Genomic DNA, 26,180 nt, shown 5'->3' with positions numbered 1-26,180 from the left:
AACAAAAATGTTTACTAAACTTTATTTCAAAAATAACCAGCAAATAGCAAGACTAGAGGTATGGCTTCACAGAATACCACCTACCAAATGGGAGACCCTCAGTTCAAACCGCAGTACCACCAAAAACAAAAATAATTGTCGGGTGCCAATGGTTCCGCCTATAATGCTAACAATTCAGGGGGCTGAGATCTGAGGATTGCGGTTCAAAGGCAGCCCAGGCAGGAAAGTCTGTGAGACTTTGTTGTCTCCAATTAGCTACCAGAAAATCTGAAGTGTTGATGTGGCTCAAAGTAGAAGAGCATTAGCCCTGAGCTGAAGAGCTCAGGGACAATGCCCAGGCCCAGAGTTCAAGGCCCACGACCAACAACAAAAATAACAGTAATAATTCTTCAGCTAAATTAAGTAATATATTATCTTAAAACTCACAATTTCTTTAAGATGGCCAGGAATTCTGCAAACTTTTCTGGGGCTTCTTTCTGTTTGAGCAGACCATGTGCTTTTTTAATATGAATAGTTATATTGTGTGAATCATCAGATTTGTCCTCTTCTGTTTCGTCCATTTGTTTTCTGAACAAGGAAACAATATTTTAAGATATTACTTACAGCACAAAAATTATGGACAGGAACTTTTACTTTATTGTCAACAGTAGAAATACAACTGCTGTGAGGTAATCTGGTACTTTATAACATGATGTTTTTCAATGCCTTAGAATATTTTTCAGTCAGCAGTAGTGTACTTCTACTTGTCACTCTGTTAAGTTAGAATTTGGCATATATCAAATATTTCAGTGTATACAACTTGATTGCATGTGTTATAAATCATAAGTTATAAAATAACTTCCAGAATAATAGGTCTCTATTATCTAAAGAAAAATTTCACACCAATAAATAAGTCCCTTCTCTTTACACTCGGACACTTGTTTTTCAGTGTTTTTATTATGGATGTTGTTACTGATAAACTATGAATGTCTTAGAGATAACCTCCATAACTAATTCTTGCTCTATAGTATGTTACATACTTAGTTCCTGAAGAGATGCATGAATAAATAGCCCTATTTTTATATTACTGTGTGTGTATTCTCATTGAGATGTCATTGAGATGTCATTTAAGGGAAAGGAATCCAACATGTGTTTTCCAGAGATTTTTGGAAGTAAAACTTTACTAGTGTGTATGGTCTTCCTGTACAATTATCTCCTTAGAAGCTACATAAACCTAGCTCAAGCACTTAACCATAGATTTTATTACTACTTTGTTTTTAGGACAGATGTGTTAAAGATATATGTATGTCTTTAAAAGGACAGTTTCGGTTTTACATCTAAAGCTCCATGGAAATGAAATGATTCTTACTGGTATCCATAACTTGCTCTACCTTGTTGTTCTTCAACAGTCTGTTTATGACATTTTAGAATATAGTTTATATTACTGATGTATAAGATTCTGGTGCCCTGCATCTTGTATATACATTGTTCTAATTTGGGGAGGTGAAGGGAAATAACAAAATGCTGAAACAAGGATACAGGTTGATCCATTGTAACAAGACACTATGTTGAAGATGAACTTACAATTTGGACAGAGTGGGGTGGGGAGAGGGAGGGAAAGGAGGAGTTGGAGAGGTGAGGAGGGAAGGGATGGTAGGGGAAAAACAAAGGAGGAGATAACAATGCTCGATAGGAAATGTACTCATTACCTTACTCACGTAACTGTTACCCCTCTGTAAAATATCTTTACAATAAAAAATATTTTAAAATTTTCATGATATATGTATGTACCACAAAGTATTTTTATTTTTCCATTTTGATAATTGGTATGCTACCGGATATTTTTCCAAGTTTGATTTTTTTTGTTGTTCCTGTTACTGTTTTTTTTTGTTTTAACTTTCTTGATGTATTTGTAAAATAAGATTTCTTGTGTTATTTTCATCCATACACAGAGTGCACTTTGAACAAATTCACTACATCCATCATATTCACATTCTTCTCCCCCCTTTTCAAATGGCATTTGTTGAGTTCTATTATGTTGATAAATAAGTGGACAAATGTTTTCTAATTGCCTAATGTATATTAGAAAATTATGCATTTGTAAAAGCCCATAGCTCAAAGTATAGTTTTCATAATTAAAAAGGGCTAGAAATTGATCATATTATAGATTAGAAAGCAAATACCTTAACTGGGTGTAATCTGTAATCCTACCTATGATGTGGGAGGACCACAAGATCCATCTCAACCAATAAAAATTCAGGCATGGTGGTGGATGCCTGTCATCTCAGCTCTGCAGGAAGTATAAATTGGAGAACCATGGTCCAGGCCTGCCCAGACCAAAAAAAAATTATACCATAGGGGTATGACTTAGTGGTAGACAGTCCACAGTGTATTATGTAAACATATATGTGTATATGTGTGTGTGTTCCTCCAATAAAGTTTTACATATTTCTTTAATTCCAGTTCTTTAATTAACCTCACTTCTTTTTGGTAAATATTAAATTTAATATGTAATAATTTGAGCCAGAGTAATATAAGGACAACTTAAGATATTAGCTATAGAATTTTTCCAAGCCAGTAAAATATTTATGAGTAAATTCCCACTCCCAGAATGTAAAATTTCAACCTTTATCTTGTTCTAAACAAGAGTGCTGATGCTGTCACACATGTTGCCAAATATATCCAAAGTTAAAATTGCGGACTTAAAGGACAACTTCCATTATGGACATTTGACAGTAAACATTGGAATTCTGTCAGTTCTTGTTCTTTTTTTAAAAAAAAAAAACCTTTGAAGGTTAGAGAGAAGCAAGCAATATTTTCCAAATTTCCATTAATGTTCACCCTAAACTCAAAGTCTCTTTTTATTAAAAAAAAAAAAAAAAGATCAGTTAAAAATTAACGGTTGAAATTTGCTTTGTAAAGGTTTAAATGTGTTTGTAACTAAGTATCACTCTTCCACAATACTATGAAATTTGTGAAATTTATGGAATCACTTAATCTCAATAAAAATTATTTTAAAAATGAATCGTTGGATTATGGGCATCAGTGCCTAGCTTATATTCCTAGCCACAGCAGAGGATGAGATCTGAGGATTATGGATCAAAGCCAGCCTGGCCGAAAAGTCCTTGATACTCTTATTTTCAATTAAGCCCACAAAAAAGCTGGAAGTAGAACCATGGCTCAAATGCTAAAATGTTAGCTTTGAGCACAAAAGCTCAGGGACAGTGTGCAGACCCTAAGTTCAAACCCCAGGACCAGTCACACATACACATAATGATAACAGTTGGACTATCGTTATTCTTTAGGTTAAAGTAGTAATACGTTTATCTGAGTACATGACAAGTTGTATGCACAAGGAAGTCAAATGGTTTAGAAAAGATTATTAGATTTCTCTTCTAAAAACAAATTAAAATAAAAGAATCTCAAGTCAATTTTTTTAAAAGCTATGGTATTCAAAGTACTTACAAAATAAGAATTAAGTATCAAGTTCTATATTCACTCTTAGCTTCAATTCTTTCTGTTCACAATGCAATTCAAATGGCATTTGCTCAACTCCTAGCTCTGACATAAAGATGTTCATTATCTTCATTACCTCAGCCCACAGGTAGAAATTATTTCAATTTTTCTACTTTAGGCTTAGTTGATTTTCCCTCCTCTCATAGAACATTGCTGAGTTTGTCACATACCTGAGTGTTTACAACTACATTATCTAATTGTAATGATTACTAGATTTGGCTCATTTTCCTAAATTAGCTCTTTGTCAACTTCTTTCCCACTCACTGGATAGCTTTCATTGAACTTCCTATCCAGCTCCATGTCCACATCTATAGACAGCCTTCCTATGTACTCATGTCCTCTACCTATGATTGCTATGAATTGCTGGTAAAAACAGAAAGCATCACTCTATTGATTTATTTACACAGTTACTCAAGAAATGTTTAATTTACTGAGAAGAATTAAATACAGAGAAAACAGAGTCTGTAAGTTTTCAGAATTTCCCTTCTTTATTCTAATGTAACCTCTACAAGTAAACCTGGTTACTATAGGGCTAGTCTAAGTAATGAATGAGGAAACGCACCTTAATTTGGGAGACTGTAAGAGGTCAATAAGGAACGTAGTCAAATTTCTTGCTACAAACCATACATATTCTGACAGAAGTGCCAAAATTTCACATATATCTTTCAAGTCAAAGAATATACTATCTAAAAAATAAAAATTGGAATCTCTTCCTTAAGTATATATGGTCTTTGATGAATAGGATTTATATGATAATGTGAAAGCATTTATTGTGCATATACATCTGAAATTATAATTTCAGGATGTCTACCATCTATATCATAACTAGTGGTGTTACATTTGTTCCTTACTGAGCTACTAGCAAAGATTTCTTTACAATGAGGAATAATGCTAGTGAATGTCTACTGGTCCCTTAAATCAGGTCCCATGAAAATCCCACGAAAGTTACAGAACTCTAAGATTTTAACAATTTCCCAGGATTGCATTCTGATATCACCTCTGCTTCTGGGCTTCTTTTTCCTTAAATGTACTCTTTATCCAGAAAATAAAGCCAACTTTATCCAGAAAATAAAGCCAACATCTTATATTTCCTCAATAATAAAACTGAAAGTAATCCCTCATAGCACTTATAACTATAACAGAGTTTAGCTGAAGATACCCTAAAGAGGTGTTGGGTCATAAGTAACACCGTGCACTTAAAATTTGTTGGCAGATCTTCTTTCCTTAGATCTTTTCACTACCACCTCAAGTACTCATGGTTTCCCCTTACTCAATACTGACCTTCCTTCCACTATTTCATGGTTTATTTTGCCTCTTGCCTGTCTCTTTTTCTCTGCATGGCTTTATTCCTAGATTTTCCCACAACTCCAAATTAAAATAACTCTACCAGGCCAAACAATTCAAGCCTATCAGCACAGCACCTACATGCAGATTCACACAACTAAATTTGTCAGGAAGAAAGCAAAATAATAGTTATATTTATCATTATAATGACATTTTTAAACTTCAAACTTGAAATTTTCTTGTAACAGTCTACCTCAATGCAAAGAAGTCCTGTCTGAAGGTGATTTGTACAAATGGCCATCTTTCCATCTTGATACTGCCCTGTGCTATCTCAGATATCATTTTAACATCATAGGAAAGGATTTAATATTGGTCATAACAGGCAAGACCATGGCTGAAGCAATCCAATTTTTATTAACTTTCTTCTGCTTTCCTTCAAAGAATTACCTCTAACTCTCCAAAATGTTCCTCTCACAAGCAGGTACATAGTTGGTCCTTCAATTTTCCCCCATTTTGCCTTTATTTTCTCCAATCTTTATCCTTCCTTCTTTTACTTTGGCTACCTCCCTAACTAACCCTCCCCCACAGCCACTACACACATCTTTTTTTTTTTGGGGGGGGTGGGAGGGGGTCCGGTCATGGGGCCTGAACTCTGGGCCTGGGCCACTGTCCCTCAGCTCTTCAGCTCAAGGCTAGCGCTCTACCACTTTAGCCACAGCACCACTTCCGGGTTTTTTCTTCTTGCTTCTGTGGTGCTGAGGAATAGAACCCAGGGCCTCATGCATGCAAGGCAAGTGCTCTACCATTGAGCCACCTTCCCAGCCCCACTATACACATCTTAATACATGAGATATAGATGTCAAGATTTACATTTTGAGAATTTTTTCAACAAATTCTTGGCAATACTTCGAAACTGGGCAATTAGAGTATGGTTTAAGATTGTGTTGGCAGCATTTGTGTGATCAACAAGGTGAAGAATTTGATAGGAAGTTCTCTTGATCTCACATACTCGTTCCCTTCTCCTGGCCAACTTTTACTTTTCCTAAAACTGAAACATCCCTTATCTGAAGAATCCTTTCATGCCCTTCCAGTACACCATTGGGATTCAGCCTCCTCCCCTTCCTATGGCCAACCTCTGATACTCACTAAGCATTTGTTTACTGTCAAGCCCTCAGTGTAGGATTATCTTTTACAGCCACTACTTAATAGGTATATATTGTTTGAGTGAATGAATAAATGCTAGGGAAAGAAATTGGGTCCAAAAACACAAGCCCTCAAAGCAATTTCACAAACACATTTACATTTTAAAATATTTATCCAAATCTATTTGCTCTAAGCCTTCCATTGTTTCATCTCCATATATTTGTTTTTCTTTTTATTATTGTGAAAATACCGTACAGAGGGGTTACAATTACATGGGCAAGGTAATGAGTATATTTCTTAATCAAGCATTGTTGCCTCCACCTTTGTTTCCCCTTCCCATCTCTTCCCATCTCCTGGACCATTTCCCCCCCCCTTCTCCCCCTGCCCGCCAAAGACATAACATCTTGTACATCTCGTTGTTGCAATGGGTCCACCTATATCCCTATTTAAACAATTTGTTTTTCCCTTCCCCTCCACAAATTATACCAACAGGCCCAAAGAAACATAGGTCCCATGGTTTCCCTTATTTTCAATTACTAGTATATTTGTATTTATTTTCAAAACTTCATTGAATATACATTTTTAAAGAGAATTGACAATCCATTTAAGCTACATGTGCACATCATTTTAAATTTTTTTCAGAGAAACAATACATACAAAGCTATATGTGAACTGCTTTTCATACTTAGAAGTAAAATTGTGAGCCTCAATTTCAATAACTGGGTATCAGACTCCTTTGTCTAAAGCCCAAACTTAAGCAGCAATTGTTTGGAAAAACCTGCTTTGACAGCTTTTGGAGTGACTGGCAAGTTGGCTGACTGAGCATTCTGATTTTTGAACCCATAAGAAATATCCCTAGCAGACGTCCTCTGGTTGGATGCCTTTGACTTTACCGGAAGCTTTTAGCGGTGTGCTACTAGGGGAAGGGGCAAAGCCTGTCCAAATATTTTTGGTCTTCCCAGATCAAATTATTCTGCTAAAAGTCAAATTATACAAACTAAGAGAGAATAATTTTTGCCAAATATTACCAGTGCCTAGGGAAGTTATAAACCTTAGAAACTCTGACCCCCTAGAAAGCTACCTTTCCCTCTTTTGCTTAACTAATCCTATATATTGTAGAATTTTTAAAATAATTTATACAGATTGTACTTTATTAGAATATCTTAAGTAAAAAAACTACAAAACCTTGCAAACTTTCATATTGTGAATATTAAGTGCAACATGAGATCTGATGTGAAGTTTAATCAATCTAGTACAGCTCTCAAACAGCACAGTTGTCCATAAGAGTTTGTTTGATGACCCTTTGCAAACAACAAAACCTGTGGATCCTTTACATAATAAGGTACAATACTTATATATAAGCTACATGTCATACCTCCATTACTTATAATGCTAAATAAATATAAATTATATATATGCTTATATAACATAAATAGATCTAGATATGGGTATGTTATTCTGCATTGTTTAGGGAATAATGACAAGGAGATATTTGTATCCAAGTGACCAGTAGCTCACATCTAGTTACTTCAGGAGGCTGAGATCTCAGGATCATAGTTCAAAGCCAACCTGGGCAAGAAAGTTTGTGAGACTCTAATTTCTAATTAACTACCAAAAAGTCAGAAGTGGAGGTGTGGCTCAAGCAGTAGAGTACTAGTCTTGAACACAGGAATTCAGGGACAGCTCCTGGGTCCTGAGTTCAAGATCCAGGACCAACATCAAAAAAAATTTTTACTTCTATTTGTGCAGTTCATACACAATTTTCTATTTTTGATCCACAATTGATTGAATCTTTGAAATCCATGAATACAGAACTCATAGAAATGGAGAGTTAGCTATACTAATTATCAAAAGGCCATATACAGCTTTGCAATTGATATAATTCCATAGATGAATGATTTAATAACATTTAATATAGACTTAGTTTTTTTCACTAGAAAATGTCCTTAATAGAAAGGTTATCATTTGTGGCACCATGCATGGTGGTACATGTCTGCAAGCTCAGTACTCAAAAGGTAGAGGGAGATCGATCTGCGTTGAACTCTGCTAAGTTACATAAAAAGACTTTACGTCAAAAAACACAAGAGCTCCAAGGTACCTCAATGGAAGACCATTTGCATAGCATGTGCAAGAGCCTGGGTTTAATCCCCAGAAGCTCAGTTTCCACTCAGTGGTCTGTTTTCTCATATTTTTAAAATATGAAATACTAATGTCTAGGGTCATTATATAACTTGTATTCCATCAACCAGCAGCGTAGAACTGGCTGGACACATGTTTATATATATATATATATATATATATATATATATATATATATATATATATATATATATATATCTCAGACTCATCCCAAGGCCTTTGGATTCAGAATCTGCATTTTAATTTGCTCCCTGGGATGGGGGAAGAGTTGGACATACACCAAAGTCTGAAAAACTCTGACTGTCTGGATTTTGTTGAAAATGTGACTGCAAAATCAACTCTCTGTCACTGGCTGCCAAATAATACTACCTCTGTAAATACTCAACAATTATCTTTGAAATAATAAATCCCCAGCATTAAACAATCAAGAGGCCATGGGCCTGGGGCCTTTTTCTGTACATTGGATTCCTAAGTAACAAAATCCATCCAAACTCAGGAAGCAAATTAACAGAAAACTCAGAAGTAATTTTTTTGTAACAAAAATAGATGGGTTTCAGCCAATCACACACTACCAAGTCAACTGAAAGCAGTTAACTGATAAGATCACATGCCCAAATAAAGCAAATGATTCATGATGACATAACTTCCTATAGTCAGTCAGGGGATTATTTTTCTTAGGAGTTGGACCTGTAAAAATTCACTGCTCACATTGTTCGGTGACCTTTTTGGATCTCTTCTAATTTTGAGTGCTGCCGTATTAATGACTTCTTCCTTTCTCAAATACGTTATTAAATTCAATTTGTCTGAAGTTTTTCTTTTAACACAATAGAGAATTTGTGTTCCTAATCTTCCAGTGGTCTTTTTAGATCACAATATAATTTAACCCTCCATTAATTTGTATTTTTCCATTTGTATTGTTCTGTTTGATTATACAGTAAGGATTAATTCCGCACAGGGCCAAAGGGGGACCGTTTTCACTCTTATTGATCTATGAAGTTTTCTTTTTCAGAGTCTTAATTAAATTTCCAATTACCTGTCTCTTGGGGCTGGGGCGAATACTGAAAGAGTACTTGCTCACTGTGGGACAGGAGTGAGCTAACCTGAGAGGTCAGACTCTGGAATAACATGGTTTTTTAAATTATGTTTTTATTATAAAGATACTGTACAGAGGGGTTACAGTAACATGAGCAAGGTAATGAGTCCATTTCCTATCAAGCATTGTTACCCTCTCCTTTGTTTTTCCCCTACCATCCCTTCCCTCCCTGCCTCCCAACTCTGCCCCTGCCCCCAGGCAAAGTTGTAAAGTTTATTTTCAACACAGTGCCTTGTACACCTCATTGTTACAATGGGTCATCCTGTATCCTTATTTCAGCATTTTGTTATTTCCCTTCCCCTCCCCAAATTAGAAAAATGTATATACAAGATGCAGGGCACCAGAATCAAATATTGTGAAAACAGGGGATATACCATGGGGAAAGAACATACAAAGGAAACAAAAACAATCACATAGTACATTATAAGTACATTAAAAGACAACAGCAACAAAGATAAAACCATTTGTGTCCCTATCTTGGGGTTCATTTCCCGTAACATCATCTTATCTGACTTTTTCTGCTTGTCCCAGACATATACTAGTTATTGCAGATAAGGAAAACCATAGGACCTAGGTTTCTTTGGGCCTGGCTTACTTCACAATATAATTTTTTCCAAGTCTTTCCATTTCCTAACAAATGGGGTGGTGTCATTCTTTCTGATGGAGGCATAGAATTCCATTGTGTGTGTGTGTGTGTGTGTGCGTGTGTGTGTCTGTATATCTGTGTATATATGTGTGTGTGTGTGTGTGTGTGTGTGTGTGTGTGTACCACATTTCCTGATTCATTCATCTACTGAGGGGAGGAATAACATGTTTATGGATGTTAGAGGGAGGAGTTTCTCTCACCTTAGGTCTGTCAGCTGAACATATTCCTGTGGCAAATCCTCTCTCTGGCCTCTATCTCATTAGATAGCCTAGTAATATTAAAGGGGAAATTATTATACTCTTCTGCTGCTGCATCTATCCTTAATAGGATCCCTTTGGGTTATAGATTCCTGCTTTTCCTCTGACTGAGGTCCTATAGTCCACTAGTGTCAGCGACCAGTGATCATGGGACATTCTGGATCCCTGTATGATAGGTGCAGGTTAAACCCAATGCAGCTCCTCCTCTCTTTCTCTACTGTTTTTCTCAATTTGAGCTGCATATTGTGTTGAGCTTAATACAAAAATCATCCAGGAATATTTTTAAAGAAAACTGTGATCCTACCTGTAGACATCTAAATGCACCACCAGTATAAATCTTTCATTTTTTTCTGGTACTGGGGTTTGAACTAAGGACATTGCACTTGCTTGTATGGTAAACTGGGACTGGTGGTCTATCACTTCAACAATGTCTCCAGTCCAGAAAAAGAGCTCCTTTTGGAATAATGGAGCTCACCTTATAATCCTGGCTACTCAGAAGACTGAGACCTAGAGGAAAGAGATTTGAAATGAATCTGGGCAGAAAAATGCCTAAGACTCCATTGCCAATTAATTAGCAAAAGGCCTGGGCTGAAAACATGGCTCAAGTGGTAGGACACCAGCTATAAGCAAGAAATCTTAACTAGCAAAGCACACAGAGTCACAATTTTGAAAAAGAAAAAAAGTATTATTACCCATAGCTCATAATAAAAACATAATGAGAACTTATATAATTTTAAAATTCTTACAATTAAAATACTGAAGTAGAATATAATATTGTTCTCTTTTTCCGAGTAAAACTGAGTGAAGGGGAAAGTAAGAGTAAGTAAGACAGGCAATCCACATATGCATGTATGAAATATATGGAGAAAGTCCTTTGGAGAATTAGCACTGTATTCAGAATAATAGTGACAGAAGTATAAAACAGATCCTGTTCAAGGTGGAGGTACTATTTGTAATGGGGAGGCCAGGAACAAAAGGCCTGGGGCAAAGGCTGAACTATAGGCTGAATTTCCAGAGCTGCTGACTTATTTGATTTCCTATGTCCTGGATACAGGAAAAAAGCTTTGCCTTCTAACTGGCCCACAAATAAATTTTAAATAATTAAGACAGATGCAAACCAACTCTGAACTCATTTTTGTTCTAGTCTTACACTTTTGGTCAAGTAGAATTACTCTTTAATAGCTCAACCCAGTCTTTATTTTTAATGAACGAGGCATTACTTCAAGTGAAGTTAATGCTTTTGTGAAGCATTTCTTCTCTCCTTCCTTGCACATGACTGTACTCTTTCAAACATCAGCAAATAATCTGGCATCAGGTGTCTCAAACTGACATATTACAGATTAAGAATATGACTTTATTTTTACCATGGGATAGGAGTTGAACTATGTAAGATGCCTTTGCATGCCTTGGAAAGTGTTAGTTCATGTGTGTTGCCCATTTTGAATCATATTATATTTTGGATATCAATCTTTTGTATCAGATGTATGGTTTGGAAATATTTGTTCCCAGTATCTTCATTTATTATATTGTTTCCTTGGTTCTGCAGAAGTTTTTTTTTACTTTGATGTCATTGTTTTTGGCTATTTTTGCTTTTATTGCCTGTGATTTACACATGTACCCAAAATATGTAATGTAATTTGACTTCTACTTTAATCTAAAAATGTTTTCAGATCTGGGTTATTGTTATTGCTCAACTTCTAAAATGATTGGTTATTTTTCCTTCAAATTCTGATGTTAATTTATTCTCCTACAGTATCAACAAATGCTCTTTGTGAATAATCATCCCACTCTAATGCTTTAATATATAGCACTCCCATTATTCATTTAAAAATTTACAGATGCTGGAGGAGATATAGACAGAAGGGAACCCTACTTCATTGTTAGTGGGAGTGTAAACTTGTTCAACTACTTTGGAAAGTAGTATGGAGGTTCTTCAAAAGACTTCACATAGAGCTTCCCTATGACTGAACAATCCCACTTTTGGGCATTTACCCAAATGATCACAAACAAGACTTTACTAAAGCTACCAGTACAACTATGTTTATTGCAGCATTATTTAACATAGCTAAGATATGGAGCCAACCCAGATGCCCCTCAGTTGATGAATGGATCAAGTAAATGTGGTATATATACACAATGGAATTCTATGCCTCCATCAGAAAGAATGACATTGCCCCATTTGTTAGGAAATGGAAAAACTTGGAAAAAATTATATTAAGTGAAGTAAGCCAGGCCCAAAAAAACATAGGTCCCATGGTTTCGCTTATTTGCAATAATTAGTATATGTCTGAGACAAGCAGAAACGGTCAGACAACTTGATGTTAGGTGAAATGAACCCCAAAATAAGGACTCAATTTGTTTTTCTTTCTTGCTATTGTTTCTAACATATTTATAAGATGATTTGTTTGTTGCTTTGTATGTCCCTACCCCACGGTATAACCCCTGTTTTCACTGTATTTGATATTGGTATAATGTATGAGGGGAAGGGAAAAAACAAATTGTTTAAACAGGGATACAGGTGGAACCATTGCAACAATGAGATGGGGGAGGAGATGAGAAGGGATGGGAAGGGGAAACAAAGGAGGATGCAACAATGCTTGATAAGAAATGCACTCATTACCTTGCTCATGTACTTGTAACCCCCTCTGTACAGTATTTTCACAATAAAAAAGACTTATTAATAAAAAAAGAAATTTCCTTAATCTAAGTATCCATGTACTATTTTTCCCAAAGTAACTTAGTTTTCTTCTGAAATTCTTTGGTTTTGTTTTTATTGCAAATGCTTTCACTTAGTGACAACAATCAATACATGGCCTTGTGATCCGCCACTGGCACATTGGGCCATAGTGACAATCCAAGGTCCTGACTTCATGCAAGAAGAGAGCTATATTAAGAGATCACCTCTCTCCTCAACTAAATCTTAATAAGTGAATGCAGTCTATCCAAATTTACCACCTGAAGTGCAAAGATGAAAACAGCCCTCCTATGGTTATAAAGATATATGAGGGAGACTGAGTCTTCAAGTCATTATTTAAGCCTAAAATTAGCTCTACTCCCAAGCATTTCAGTAATGTGATCTTTAAAATTCTCTGGCTTTTTGAAGCTTATCTGGTGGCCTTTGCAGACTCATAAATGAATCTGTTTATAATCTACACTTCCAAGTCCTTTTCACGCATTCTTCATTTTCATATTTAAAGCATAATTGGGCTATTCGTACTAGTTTGATGCCTCAACCTTTTTCCTTAAAATTACTGTAGATGATATTCCATTACCAAGGGTATTAAAAACAAACTGCTGGTATGCCTTTCTGTAGTTCTCCTCCTAAAAATGTCTTAATTATAGGAGTTGACCAGTGTTGATAGCTTAATAAAGAAATAGAGCAATTTAAACATTTCAGTGTCTGTAATTCTATAGACAGACCTAAATTTACAGGGCTAATTCTAGACAACAATTTGAGTATGCTTGGAATCTAACAATACAAATGTTTTAGTTTTAGATATTACTGCAGAGCAATGTTGATTTGATAAATCACAGCATCAACTTTGTATGATCATTCTAGGCAATTTAATTCTCTAGGGACATAGTTTGATTGAGATGGTAGATAATGTCTACAAAGCAATATATTTGCATCTCTGTTTTTTTAATGAGGATTTACACTCTTTTAATAGAGTTGTACTTGAAAAAGCAGAACAAGTCCATTCTTCAAGATTGTTCCCAGTTTACTAGCATAATACTTTCTACATTATACTTCCCCATGGCTATCAATTAAAATAAGGTTTCAGATAATGAAATAAATTGGTGTCTTTCCTGGTGATATCATTCAGCCTTCAACGACTGGGAACATATTTGTTAAAACAATTTTGTTTTCAGTATTATTTCTATTGTTGATATAAATAAGCACAAACATATTTTGATCAACTCCCTTTATAAAGCCAGTGAATAGTTTTCACATTAAATAGTTTTCACATTAAATACTCTCAAGTATGTATAAGTCACTTTGCTAAGACTGTAAAAATACAAAGAGTTCTAAATATGTAAATGAAGTAAAATATTATGTCTATAGGGGTAGAAGTTACACAGGGTACAAACAGAGAATGAGGAAATGGGTTGACTAGGAGAGAACTAATTAGATTCCACTAGATTATTATAGAGTTGCCCATTGGTATATTCACTATAAGATATACAGGGAATTGTTTTAGGGATGCTGTCCAAGGAAAAAGGAGATCTTGTTCTCTCTGATCTTCTGCTGATCTGGGAGCCTTATGGTTTCACTGAGACAGAATAATTTGAGAAGAGCAGTGTTACAGTAAAAGCTGGTACCCCATCCTCAATCACTACAGGAGCACAGTTACACTTTTTGCTTCATACCAAAGTAGCCTTACTCTTCTCCATTCAAATGGATTTCTCAAATGTTCTAAGTTGCTTTGAACTCTCATTCATTCACTGGTGCATGGCCTATCTCCACATGACCTCCACTCACAAACAAACTAATCATTGTCAAGGGAAAAGATTCTCATGAAATGCTATAAGGTATTATCACTCCTCTCAAAAACACTATCATTCTTTGTTAAAGGAAACAATTGTTTGATGAAAAGTTTAAGTAAATCAGTTCTTTAGGAGCCATGAGCAGATATTTTCACTTAACAAGAAAATCAAGCTACCTCTACTTTCCTTACCTGTTTCCATGTCTGTGCCCCAATACAAAGTACTGGTAACAAATCAAACTGTCTTATTCAATTCCACTTATGCGTATGCATTCACTTTCACTATTTATAAAACTCTTTCCCTTACACATAGACACATATACATAAATACCCACACAACATATAGGTGTGCAAGCACACACACATAACTTTCAAAAAAAGACATATTACCTTTGTTTTTCCATTATGAACATTTTAGACAATCTGGGCTTTTGGTGCAGGAATATTTTAGGATATTGCTTCATAAATACATTATGAGCATTGGAAGAATTCCTGTTTTTTAAAAAACAACAGAGAGAGGAAGAAAAAATAAATTACAAATATTACGGAATGATCACTTTCAAAGGAAATACTTTAGCTTGATATGTACAAATTCTATTATTGAAATTATTGAGCTAGGACTTAAGGCTTTTATTTCTGTAATTGATTAAAGCTGTTACATAATAAAACAAAATAATAGTCCCTTCAAAATGATTCACAAATAGCTTATATACATTACTAAAAATATATTTGTCTGAATCTCTGTAATGATTTGTGGAAATTCTCATGCCCTATTTTTGTAAGCCATGAATCAAAAAGCATTATGTGAAAACATCAGCATTTCCAAATTTCAGAAAATTATTGAAATAAGTTAAGATGTGTTTGGTAAATAAAAAACTTCTACTTTTTTTCTCCTGTTACATCATAAGCTCCAATAGTAATGCCTCAATGAAATTCTCTATTTTAAGAATCATGCTCTGAGCAAGTCTTCTATCTATCCAGTTATTAATCCACTGGGGGGGGGAAGGGGGGGAAGGAGAAGGATTGGGATTGGGATTGGGGGGGAGGGGGGAGGCTGGGAAGGGATGTGAAGGGTAAACAAAGGAGGAGGCTGCAATGCTTGGTAAGAAATGTACGCATTATCCTGCCCATGTAATTGTAACTCCTCTGTACAGTATGTTCACAAATAAAATAAAATTAAATTTAAAAAACAATGCCAATAAACCAGACCCGGAGAAGTATGAAAAATTATCCTTAAATATTAGGTAATGACTTTCTTTCTGGAAAAGCTTACTCATTCAATTTTTGGTTGACATGAAATGTTGGTAAAATGTTGGTCAGTTTTTCAAATGCTAAACATTCATCTTAACAGCTTATTTCGATAATTAACAAAAATGATCATGCTTCAAACTGAACTCTCACAAACATTTTTGTCAACATTTGCCTCATTACAGTGAATAGAAAAATCATCAAGAGGGGATCTTTTCTTATTTCACTGTCAGTAAAAATAATAACACAATCAAAAGTATTTATAACAGCTTCTTTTTCTCTTTTCTAAATTGCCTGAAACACCACACTGATACTTTATACACAATAAAGCTACATAAAGAATCTTATGTAACTTACCTTAATTAGTCCAAACAGTATAATTTAGATATGATTGAATACAATGATAGATGATTTTATTCTGTTACTATAGAGATATATTAGTCAGGTATCTAATTTTGGAACTGAGGCTGTAGCTCAGTGGCATAATACTTGACTAGCATGTGCTAGGCTCTGGGTTCAATTCCCCATACTCATACAGGCTTTTCATTTGTTTGTTTGTTTTTCTTGCTTTTTATTCCAACCATTCATTTCAACAAAGACTTCCAAAGGTCTTTTTCCTTCTCTTTGGAGGAAATTCGATGACCATTTTTTTCATGTGTACCTGATTTTATTAAATAACTTTTTATTTGTCTTCTATCTTTTGATTGTTAGTTGAATGGTTAGTTGGTTTTTGTGGTAATGGAGTTGAATTCAGGGTTGTGTGCTTGCGAGGCAGACACTCTACAACCAAAGCCATGCTCTTAGCAGTTGGTTATATTCCAAACACTGATTTGTTCCATTACATATTTATACCGCCCAATGGCATTGTTACATTTTAATACCAATTCTGAACATAAAGAAACTGAAACTTCAATCATTAGCCTAATTCATAAAACTAGGAAATTGGAGGAATCAGGGTACTGATTAAAATGTTTATTGTAGCTGATGTCTCAACTGTATCCATCTCTAAAATAGATGCTGAAGCCCTAATCTCAAAGTGATTGTGCTTGGAGATACCTAATAGAAGAGAAGCTGAGGAATGAAGTCTAACTTTATATCTAGGAAGAAAAAGACACAATTCAGGAAATTTTTGAGGAAATTTTGAGATAGAGATAAACATCAACAAAATTACAAATGGAAAAAGTAAAAAAAATAATTAATATGAAAATTCAACTTGTCTAGACTTCAAGACAAGGATTCTTTCATCTCTTAGCGGCCAAAATTTATGAGGGGAGGCAGGAAGTAAGGATATATGTCACATAAATAGAGAATCTGCCAAATCCATTAATTGGTACTTCTTTCTCTGATCTAGGAAGGGCACTTGGCATATCTGTGCTAAGTGGTGAACATGAGAAGAAGGGCAAAGGGATGAATGCTGCCCCCCAAAAAAAATTCTGGTAAATATTTTCAGTGTCTACTTCTAGCTTTAAACACAGAAGCAAGACGGCCCTGGAAGTCACACTATAAAGATAAGGAGCAAACATTTGGAAGAAGTCTAAACTCATAACCCAGAAACAATGTGCTAATCAAAAATAATTCTTTATGGTGTGGAGTGAAAAAGAAACAAATTATTTAGTTATTAAGATTTAGGATTTGTCTATAGTAGCTAGAAATAACTTCACACAGTATTTCTTTTAGATTTCACATTCTATTCTACTCACAGCTCTAAGAACATAACAAACCTTTAATAAAGTATTGGCTAATTAAATTTAAGTGTTTGCCTTGAGGCATCCACATTTTTATTTTAAATTAATCATGCCATAGAAGTGTAATCTATCTAATTTCTTATAGACATTTTTCTGCCTGAATTTGCCTCACAAATATTGTGACAATCTACATATTTACTTGATGAAAATTGAAAATGATATGATAGTTATTCTTCACAATAAAGAAAATATGTGCAATTTCCTGTGAATTAAGATGACTCTATATACGCAGGCATCTCCGTAATGGATTTCATCTTTATGTTATAGTATGATTTAACTAAAACGGCCTGTAACAATGCCAATGTAGTTCACATTAAACCCTCTACTGAATGGAGATAATTCAAACAGTATTCTTTTCAGATGTCATTACAAAATGTCATTGTAGATAGTCTTCATGCTTCAAATTGTATGAAAACAGTCTTTGCTAATTAATTTGATCACCCTCCTTATGGACAAAACTTATTATTGAATGACTTTATGGCTTCAAAATTATACTTTTTTCAGGATGCACCCACGACAGCACTCAGTTAACCATAAAGGTTAATGGTTAGCTTTCATAAAATTCTTGAAGAAAATTTAAAGATGCAAGGTAACTACTAATACATGTCTTAAAGACCAAATGTAAACATTCTTTAGAGATACCCATTTGTTATATTATTCCCTAAAATAACTAAAAGTCTCCTTGCTTAGAGAATAAATATTGGGTTTGTGTATAAAAATCATAGTTTGAACTTATACACATATTTAAACATCTCATGAATTTGTTTATTTATTTTTTATTATGCAGCGCTGAGGACTGAACTCAGGGCATTGCAGTTCCCAGGCAAGTGTTCATCCACTGAACTAAATCTCCAACCTCAAATATCATGTATTGCTTGTCTATAAAAAAAAATGACTTGCTACCTTGAGGATGAATGCAAAGTTTCTGGCCTATTGCATATATATTGTATGTTAAGCACATGAAAAAATCTATTAACGAATTTAAGAATATACATTTAGTAATCAATGTATGTAAATATATTTGCTACTTCTTATCCTTATCTATATCTACTTGTTCCTTCTACATCTCACACTTTTAGTAATCACATTTTCTTTCTCTGCATATTTAAGCTTTTTGTCATTTTAATTCATTTGAAACAGTATTTCTACATAACTAGCTCTCTAGACAATGTCAAAGATTGCTATAAATCTGTCTGCCTTACTAACTTATTATCAGCACCAATAAACAACATATGAATAATTTTGTAAACATGAGCAATATTCATTTATACTAAACATTAAAATGATATTCAATTCAGGAAATGCCAAGAAATTGGAAGGATCCTTGCTTTGATGTGCCAAGGCTAAGCTATTACTTTGATTGATAGTCTCAAAATGTTAGTAACCCAGAAAATCCAGAGAAAAATCATCCCAGAGTGTTAATTATAATAATTATTATTATAACAATAATAATGCAACATATGATCTTTTATAGAAGTTTCATTTACAAACTTTCAAATCTTGAATCATTTAATTTGCAGCTTTCCCTTTGGTTTTTATTATGGAGGAAACGTATGTGTCACTGGTCATTTTGAACATACAATACCTCAACAAATAATAAACATGCAGGAATATATTTTTTCTTAAAACTGTTTCAACCTTTTAAAGTAACTTGAATACTTTATTATTTCAAAGGATGTAAATAATCTTTATGAGTGAAATTCTGCAAAATTATCTGAAGATATCTTAAGGGTGGAAAAAGGAACTGAATTGCCAAGTTTCTACTGATTTGTTATCATTTATTTTCTCACTAAGTATAAAGATTCCCTTTTATGTCTAAGTTTATATGTGTAATATTATAAATAAATGACACAAAGCCTGGATACCCTAGGTATATATCAATGCCTCAAAAGAATGCATCTAAGAAACTCAGGAAGATTAGGTCTGAAAGAGGAGGTACAGAAATTGGATACTTCATAAAAGGAATCAGGCAGAACAACTAGACTAAGCCTGGACCAGATGACAGAAGTTGATGAAAAAACATCACCTGGAAGAGATTATCTAATCCAGGAAGAAGGCAGCTGTTAAATTTAGAGTGGGTGCTTTGGCAGACCCAGAGCTATACTATTTGATCTCTCTCATTATGATCTCCCAAAGGTAAACCAAAAAAAAAATATCTAGAAACATGTTGGAAAAAAAAAAAAGAAATATGTCTGGGCCAGAAAGAAAAGGAAAAGAAGTATTCAGTTTCTAAAACCTTAACCAGCCTCTTATGCATTCAAGAAGGGACTAACATAAATGATACACACAGTATTTTGATGGTAAATCTTTTAAAAGTTCAAAACTAGGATGAGATTTTTGGAATAATAACAATTAGAAACACACCTAGCATCATTTTTTGTGATTTCTTATCATGAAATTTGCATATATTGATACTCCACTTGATACTCCACTGAAATGGTTACTGTCATTATCTCTGTTTCTCAAGAGTAACTGAGGCAAAGGGAACTCATGGTCCTTTGCACATGAGGACTGAGCCTGATACAGTAGTTCTTCACCCTATGCTATAGGATATCAGGAGTAAGAAGGAGAGAGCAAGGTACAGGGTGAAAAATCCCTTTTTAGTAAATATCCAGGGAATATCAAATAATCATGCCCCCTTTTCTACCTCTGAGGTAAAAAGAGAGGAAAATAAATGAAAAGTTATTTGATATGGTCAAGGGAGTATGAATTAGAAATATTTTAAATCAAAAAGAAGACATCCATAAACTTAAGGCATTTTATTTACAGCCCCATAGCTGGAAGAGGGGAAAGGGGGAAAGTAGATGTGCAGCAATGGAATATGCTCAAAAGTCTATTTTGAGGAAAAGAGTTGACAACACAGTAGAATTACCAACACTTGTTTTTCAAGTATCATACATCTTAGAAATCCTGAGCTATGAACAGTGGTATTTCCTAGCATTCTAGTTCCAGTATATTTCAAGTATAGGTATTCCCAATGCACTGTTCGGGTACTTATTTCTCTCAGTATTTGCATTTTCAATCATTTAAGAAGGTCTCTCCTATGGCTGCTTTTTTATGTACTAAAAAGGACCCAGAAAGGAATGAGTTATGTGTGTTCCATACCAAATTGTTTCCTTAAAATATGACATCGATATTCTGCCCCTTCAATCTAGAGAAATAACCTCCAAGTTTTCTAATGTTTTTATCTGTGTGGTAAATCAGATACGTATGAGAGTTGGTGCTGGTTTATTGCTATACTTTATCCATAAAACAAGCATATTCATATTCATTTCCCTGACAGAAAAAGAAATGCATGAATAACTTACCTCCTGTGCAGTCCTCTAATGTGGCATAATGCATTCAACTGACCATAATTAATGTTTTTAGCTATTTTCAAGCCTGCAAAAAAATCAATTAAAAATGTGAGTAATTTTCTGTAATCTTATTAACGATGTGTGTAAATAGAGTTTAATTGCAAACATTCATCATACTAAAAGAATCCAATGATCATGGTAGTGAGGCATTCAGAGTCTTTGTTTGCTACACACACAAAAATTGAATTGGGTGATTTAAATGAAGGAAGAAATTATTTTTGTCACTGATGTCAAGTCAATTCTGACTATTTTTAATCCCAATAAATGCTGAAATTTATATATGTCATAGATTTTCATTTCACTAGAAGTAACTGTTTTTTATTTTTGAAGTACTTTATGGTTACATAATACCATGTAACAAAATTTCTCATTATTTCAGGTATTACAGGGAATAAGGAAGAGATAAAGCTCTTTTAGACTGGATGCAAGTAGTATTGAAAAGGTGAAATTAGAACCCAAAAACTATTTCTAACTAGTTTCTATTTCTAACTAGTTACATATTGAAACTTTGTTTCAAAATGTTGAAGAGAATTGCTTACTTTCTTGTAGGCCTAATAACATTACTAAGACCTTTGATACCTTACTCTAGAGTAAGATCTTCAAAACTATTTGTGTCATTAATCAAGATGTATTGTGTTCATTAACTGTTTGTTAAACTCTTCTGTACTAAAACATACTTTAAAAATTTAAACCAGCTTGTGTGTTTTTATGTGAATATCTTTTTTTCTATTTTAAGGGTTTTTTAATTCACATAAATTTATAAATTTATAATATGTGGAGGTTTCATTGTGATAATTGCTTAGCTGTACACAGTTTGATCAAGTTCACATCTTATACTATATTCCACTATTTTTTAAATAGTGAAGAATTTCATTATGCTTTCTTGTGATATACTTTGCTATTTTTTGTTTTCTCAGTATCCTCTCCTCCCCCCCCCCGCCCCTCCCACCCATCCCTCTCAACAGTCCCCTTATATATTGATGAATGTCAACATTACTATTTTAGGTCTAGATACCACAAGTGAGCCCAAAACATGGCAGGCTCCACAAGGATATTCTTTAGAATAAAGTGGTAATAATAAGTCTTTCAGAATTTCTTGTCAAGAACTCTAGAATATGAACTGGTTCCAGAACTATTCCAGGCATGATAATTCAAAGAAGAGTTTTCTAATATTTGATACTCTTCCTCATCTTCCTCTTCCTCCCCATTCCATTCAACCCTATCTAGACAGATCTAATCAGTATTACACAGTCTCTGACCTTTGAGCAGCCTCTCTTCAGAGTACCTTACAAGGCCTCCCTCAGTTTTGTGATGCTACTGAAGTTCCCATGTAGGAAAATCATAAAAGATTCCTTAAGATAAAGAAACGTAATCATGAAGGCTAATAAGTAAATGAGTGCAGTGTCATCATGAGGTGAGTGAGATGGAAAAAAATAAAAGCACTTCAGTCTGACTAACATCTTTTCGAGGAGGAGCAGTTGTATCACTGGCCCTCTGTTTGCTCCAGGTGAGGAAAGGCTTTTAGACACATTGAGAAATGGAGTGCTGTAATAAATTCTAGCTTATGGGTATTATCCCTTTCATTGTGAAAAGATATTGAGAAAATCCAAACCTTCATGCATTTCTAAACCTTTTCAAAGGCACTGGATGACCATTCTTGTTAAGAAGATTCAAAACATGACATGTACAAACCTAGAGCTAATTTCAGGTTCCTGAATCATAAAGCTTAGCTTTATCTAAATCTTTTGTGCCCTAAAAATAATCAGCAATAACACATCCTGTTTTTCTAATATGAAATTGAAATAAAGAATATGAACGTACTACTTTCCACATGCAATATTCATGTTATGATTTAGGCATTTTCCCATCCATATTACTCAGGTATGCCTTAAGAAATAAAATACTGCATAACTTCATTTTAAGAAGCGTATGGAACAATTTAGCTATATCAAAGTATTTTCAAAACTAATACTTCTGAGATGTGATACACAAAATCTTAATTATAGTAAACTGTTAAGCACATAGACTAGAAAGAGACTTCTGTGGTGTTATCTATCTAGTCCATTTTCTTAATCTGGTTTAAAAATAGGGTTAATAATAACTCCAGAGAGTCATACGAACAAGAAAGATAGTAGCATAGAAGTGTGGAACAAAGGGACCAAAAGGGAGTTTTTAAGTCTAGCACTGATTGGCTCATACCACTAATCCTAGTTACTTAAGAGGCTGAACTCTAAGAATTGCCATTCAGAGCCAAACTGAACAAGAAAGCCTGTGACACTCTTATCTCTAATGAACCACTTTAAACAAAACACACACAAATGGATCTATTGTTCAAGTAGTAGAGTGCCAGCCATAAGCAAAAAAGCTGTGACCAGTCCCTGAGTTCAAAACCCAGTGCCAATAAATACAGAGGTGTGTGTGCACGTGATTGTTCATGTACAACACACACACACACAGTTTGTTGTTGTTGTTTTTTTGATCCGGCCGTGGGACTTGAACTCTGGGCCTGGGTGCTGTCCCTCAGCTCTTCAGCTCAAGGCTAGCGCTCTACCACTTGAGCCACAGCACCACTTCCAGCTTTTTTATTTTTGCTTATGCAGTGCTGAGGAATTGAACCCAGGGCCTCAGGCATGCAAGGCAAGCGCTCTACCACTGAGCCACCTTCCCAGCCCCACACACACAGAGTTTTTAAACAATCAATATATTTTATCCTTCACTTAAAGCAGTCTATAAAAACAGGAATAAAAAAACAAAGACTATGAGACTAGGAATTGTCTCAAAGTAGAGAACAAATAAAAAACAAAACTTCCCTTTTTTGTCTAAAATCACTATGCTTAAGGAAAGTTATAGTAATTGAAGCCAAGTCTTTATGTTAGGCTTGGACAACAGTCAAGCAAACTAAAAAATAGAAAAGGCTATACAGCACCCACCCAGGAGTAGAAGAACACTTATTCATCACACTATTTCTTTACTGATCCTTAGTTCTGAAAGGTATTTTTTTACATGGGTCTCTCTACTAACAGCTTTGAGCAATGTAATAGATCTTGCCTTTGAAAACAAATTCATTAAAAAGAAAAGAGCCAAAAGATTTCAACATGAAATTTGTAACTATGTAAAGACCAGATGTGCAGCTTTTCTAGTGATCAAATTTAATACAGGGATAAAGCTTAAAGAGTTTCAAAGAGTACAAAGTTTACATTTGTTTTCTACTATAGATTTTCCCTCATGAATATGTCTTAGCCAGGCTTGACAGAAGCAGAGGGACTAACCCGGATATTGGGGTTAAAATCAAGGATTTTGACCGAAGTGTGAAAGAGGATTAGAAGCTAATGTGAAAAAGTGGTTGCAAATTAATCCTATACAAGAAAACTACTGTGCAATTAAAAAACCAAACCAGCTTTTTAATCTTTACTGATATAAGGCTCAAGGCTTAAAATAGAAAACAAAATTCCAATGTTTTATATGAGTAGAACTTTGATGACCTTTTATATGTGCTAGTGTTAGGTCAGAATAATTATGTTTCTCTATTTGTGTAGTTATAAAGCTTTATTTTGGGTGTTTATTGTGGTTAGATCTAAAGTTAATAAACTATTTATATTGGGAACTTTTATTTCATAATTATATGAAGTATTTTATTACCGAAACAAGAAAGCAATTATTAAGTGATTTATCTGCCAATCTGCTTCACTATTTTACTACATATTAAATATAAACACATATAGATCATAATAACATGTTGTAAATCTCAAATATCCATAGTAAAATAAAGCTACTTTTGTAAGTGTTAAATATAATTAATAAGTTTTCCCTTAAGAAGTAAATAAGTATCTCTTACAAAAAAGCAAAGAGGAAGCAATAAAGTAAGTAAATCCCACTGTTTACTAGGAGGATTGGCCTCTCTGAATGCCTAGAAGACCAATGAGAGGGAGGAAAAGCTAGACCCTAGAGGAAATGTCACCTTGACCCCACGGACGTGTGAATACACTTGGTTGGAAAGCACAAAGCTGAAACTTCTTCAATATGGTTCAGTGTGTGCTCTACAATTATTTCAACTCTAAATTGAATCGTGATTGATAGAATTATCAGAGCACAAGTAAGCAGTTCAGCACCCATAGCAATAGATAGATTCACAACAAAACTTTTTGTAGTAGTAACAGCAGCCTTAATATACCAGTCAGCAGAAGGCAAATTCTAGCACATGACTGAAGTACTGACAAGAAACTAGATAGAAGATCAAAAGGTTATAAGCATGATGAATTATTCCTATTTATTTGGATAAGTGATCCAGTTCTAAAGGGATGAAATATGTTTGGTAATAAGATGAAGCTTGTGTAAGAAAAGATTATGAAAAATAACTTTGGTAATGATTAGTCATGTGATTATTTGATTCACTTAACCTAGATTTGATTGTCTTCTAAAATTCCAAATTTAAACATTCAAATAATATTGGATATGCAGCTGAAATGGCACTGGGAAAGGACAACTAAATAAGCCATTTTGAGGCCAAGAAATAAAGCCAAATCTAACTCTATATATAAAAGTTGGCAAACCAACAGAATTGCTTACCTTTATTATTTCTTTTCCTTGTGTGAATAGATTAGTGTGTTAAACTAGAAGTGTATTTACTGTGTTGAGGAGAGGGGAATGTTTTAAAATAAACTGGCAAAATAACTTTCCTCTATATATCCAACATTTTGAAAAGGTCATCTATGTTCATCATTGATCCTCTCTAGCTCCTCAACCAAATTCAATTCCCTACTCATTATAATTCATCTTCACCTTTATTATTTACTGAAAGTAATTTCATTAATATCATCAAAGATCTTATTGATTCTAATGCATTGACTTATGTACAGAAATCTAGTGGTCTTTTCTCTGTCTTTGTCTTGCTGGGTGGTATTTGCTAGTGGTGAAGTATGTTTTTAGAAGGCTTTCTGTCACATCTTTCTATCTTTTCTTGCTTCTTCTTTCTTGGTCTGCTGTACTGAGTTCAGTCGTCTTTTCTTGGGCATTGATTTTGTCTGATATTCCATTATCAGTACCTCCATCTTCTCTTCGCCCATATTTCCAAGTACCACATACACTCTTCAGATTCTCTCTCTAAACAGACTTCTAAACTCTAAAATGCATTCTACCAACACTCATGTAGATAGCACCCACCCAGTAAATTAAACTCAAATATTCCTCCCTTATTTCTTTTACTTATAATCCTAATCTTCTGAGTTACCCACTAGGGTAAGGAAATTCTATCAATTTGGAAACCAGGAATAAAGTCTATCAATTACTTTGA

General features: G+C 34.3%; 1 protein-coding gene across 3 annotated transcripts in view; it reads right to left on the bottom strand.

Moving 5' to 3' along the window:
* Cnbd1 (cyclic nucleotide binding domain containing 1) overlaps positions 1 to 26,180 on the bottom strand; it is a 294,076-nt gene that overhangs the window by 238,965 nt on the left and 28,931 nt on the right. For all 3 annotated transcript variants that reach the window (XM_069991806.1, XM_069991807.1, XM_069991808.1), the window contains exons 3-5: positions 20,843 to 20,915; positions 14,932 to 15,033; positions 427 to 567 (exon numbers count right to left, since the gene is read on the bottom strand). In XM_069991806.1, the coding sequence (XP_069847907.1) occupies positions 427 to 567; positions 14,932 to 15,033; positions 20,843 to 20,915 (316 nt within the window). The remainder of the gene's footprint in view (positions 1 to 426; positions 568 to 14,931; positions 15,034 to 20,842; positions 20,916 to 26,180) is intronic.

Source organism: Dipodomys merriami, unplaced genomic scaffold, assembly GCF_024711535.1.
Source record: "Dipodomys merriami isolate MVZ:Mamm:240054 unplaced genomic scaffold, mDipMer1.0.p SCAF_4, whole genome shotgun sequence".
NCBI classification, from domain to species: domain Eukaryota; kingdom Metazoa; phylum Chordata; class Mammalia; order Rodentia; family Heteromyidae; genus Dipodomys; species Dipodomys merriami.
This window is presented reverse-complemented; position numbering and strand designations above follow the sequence as displayed.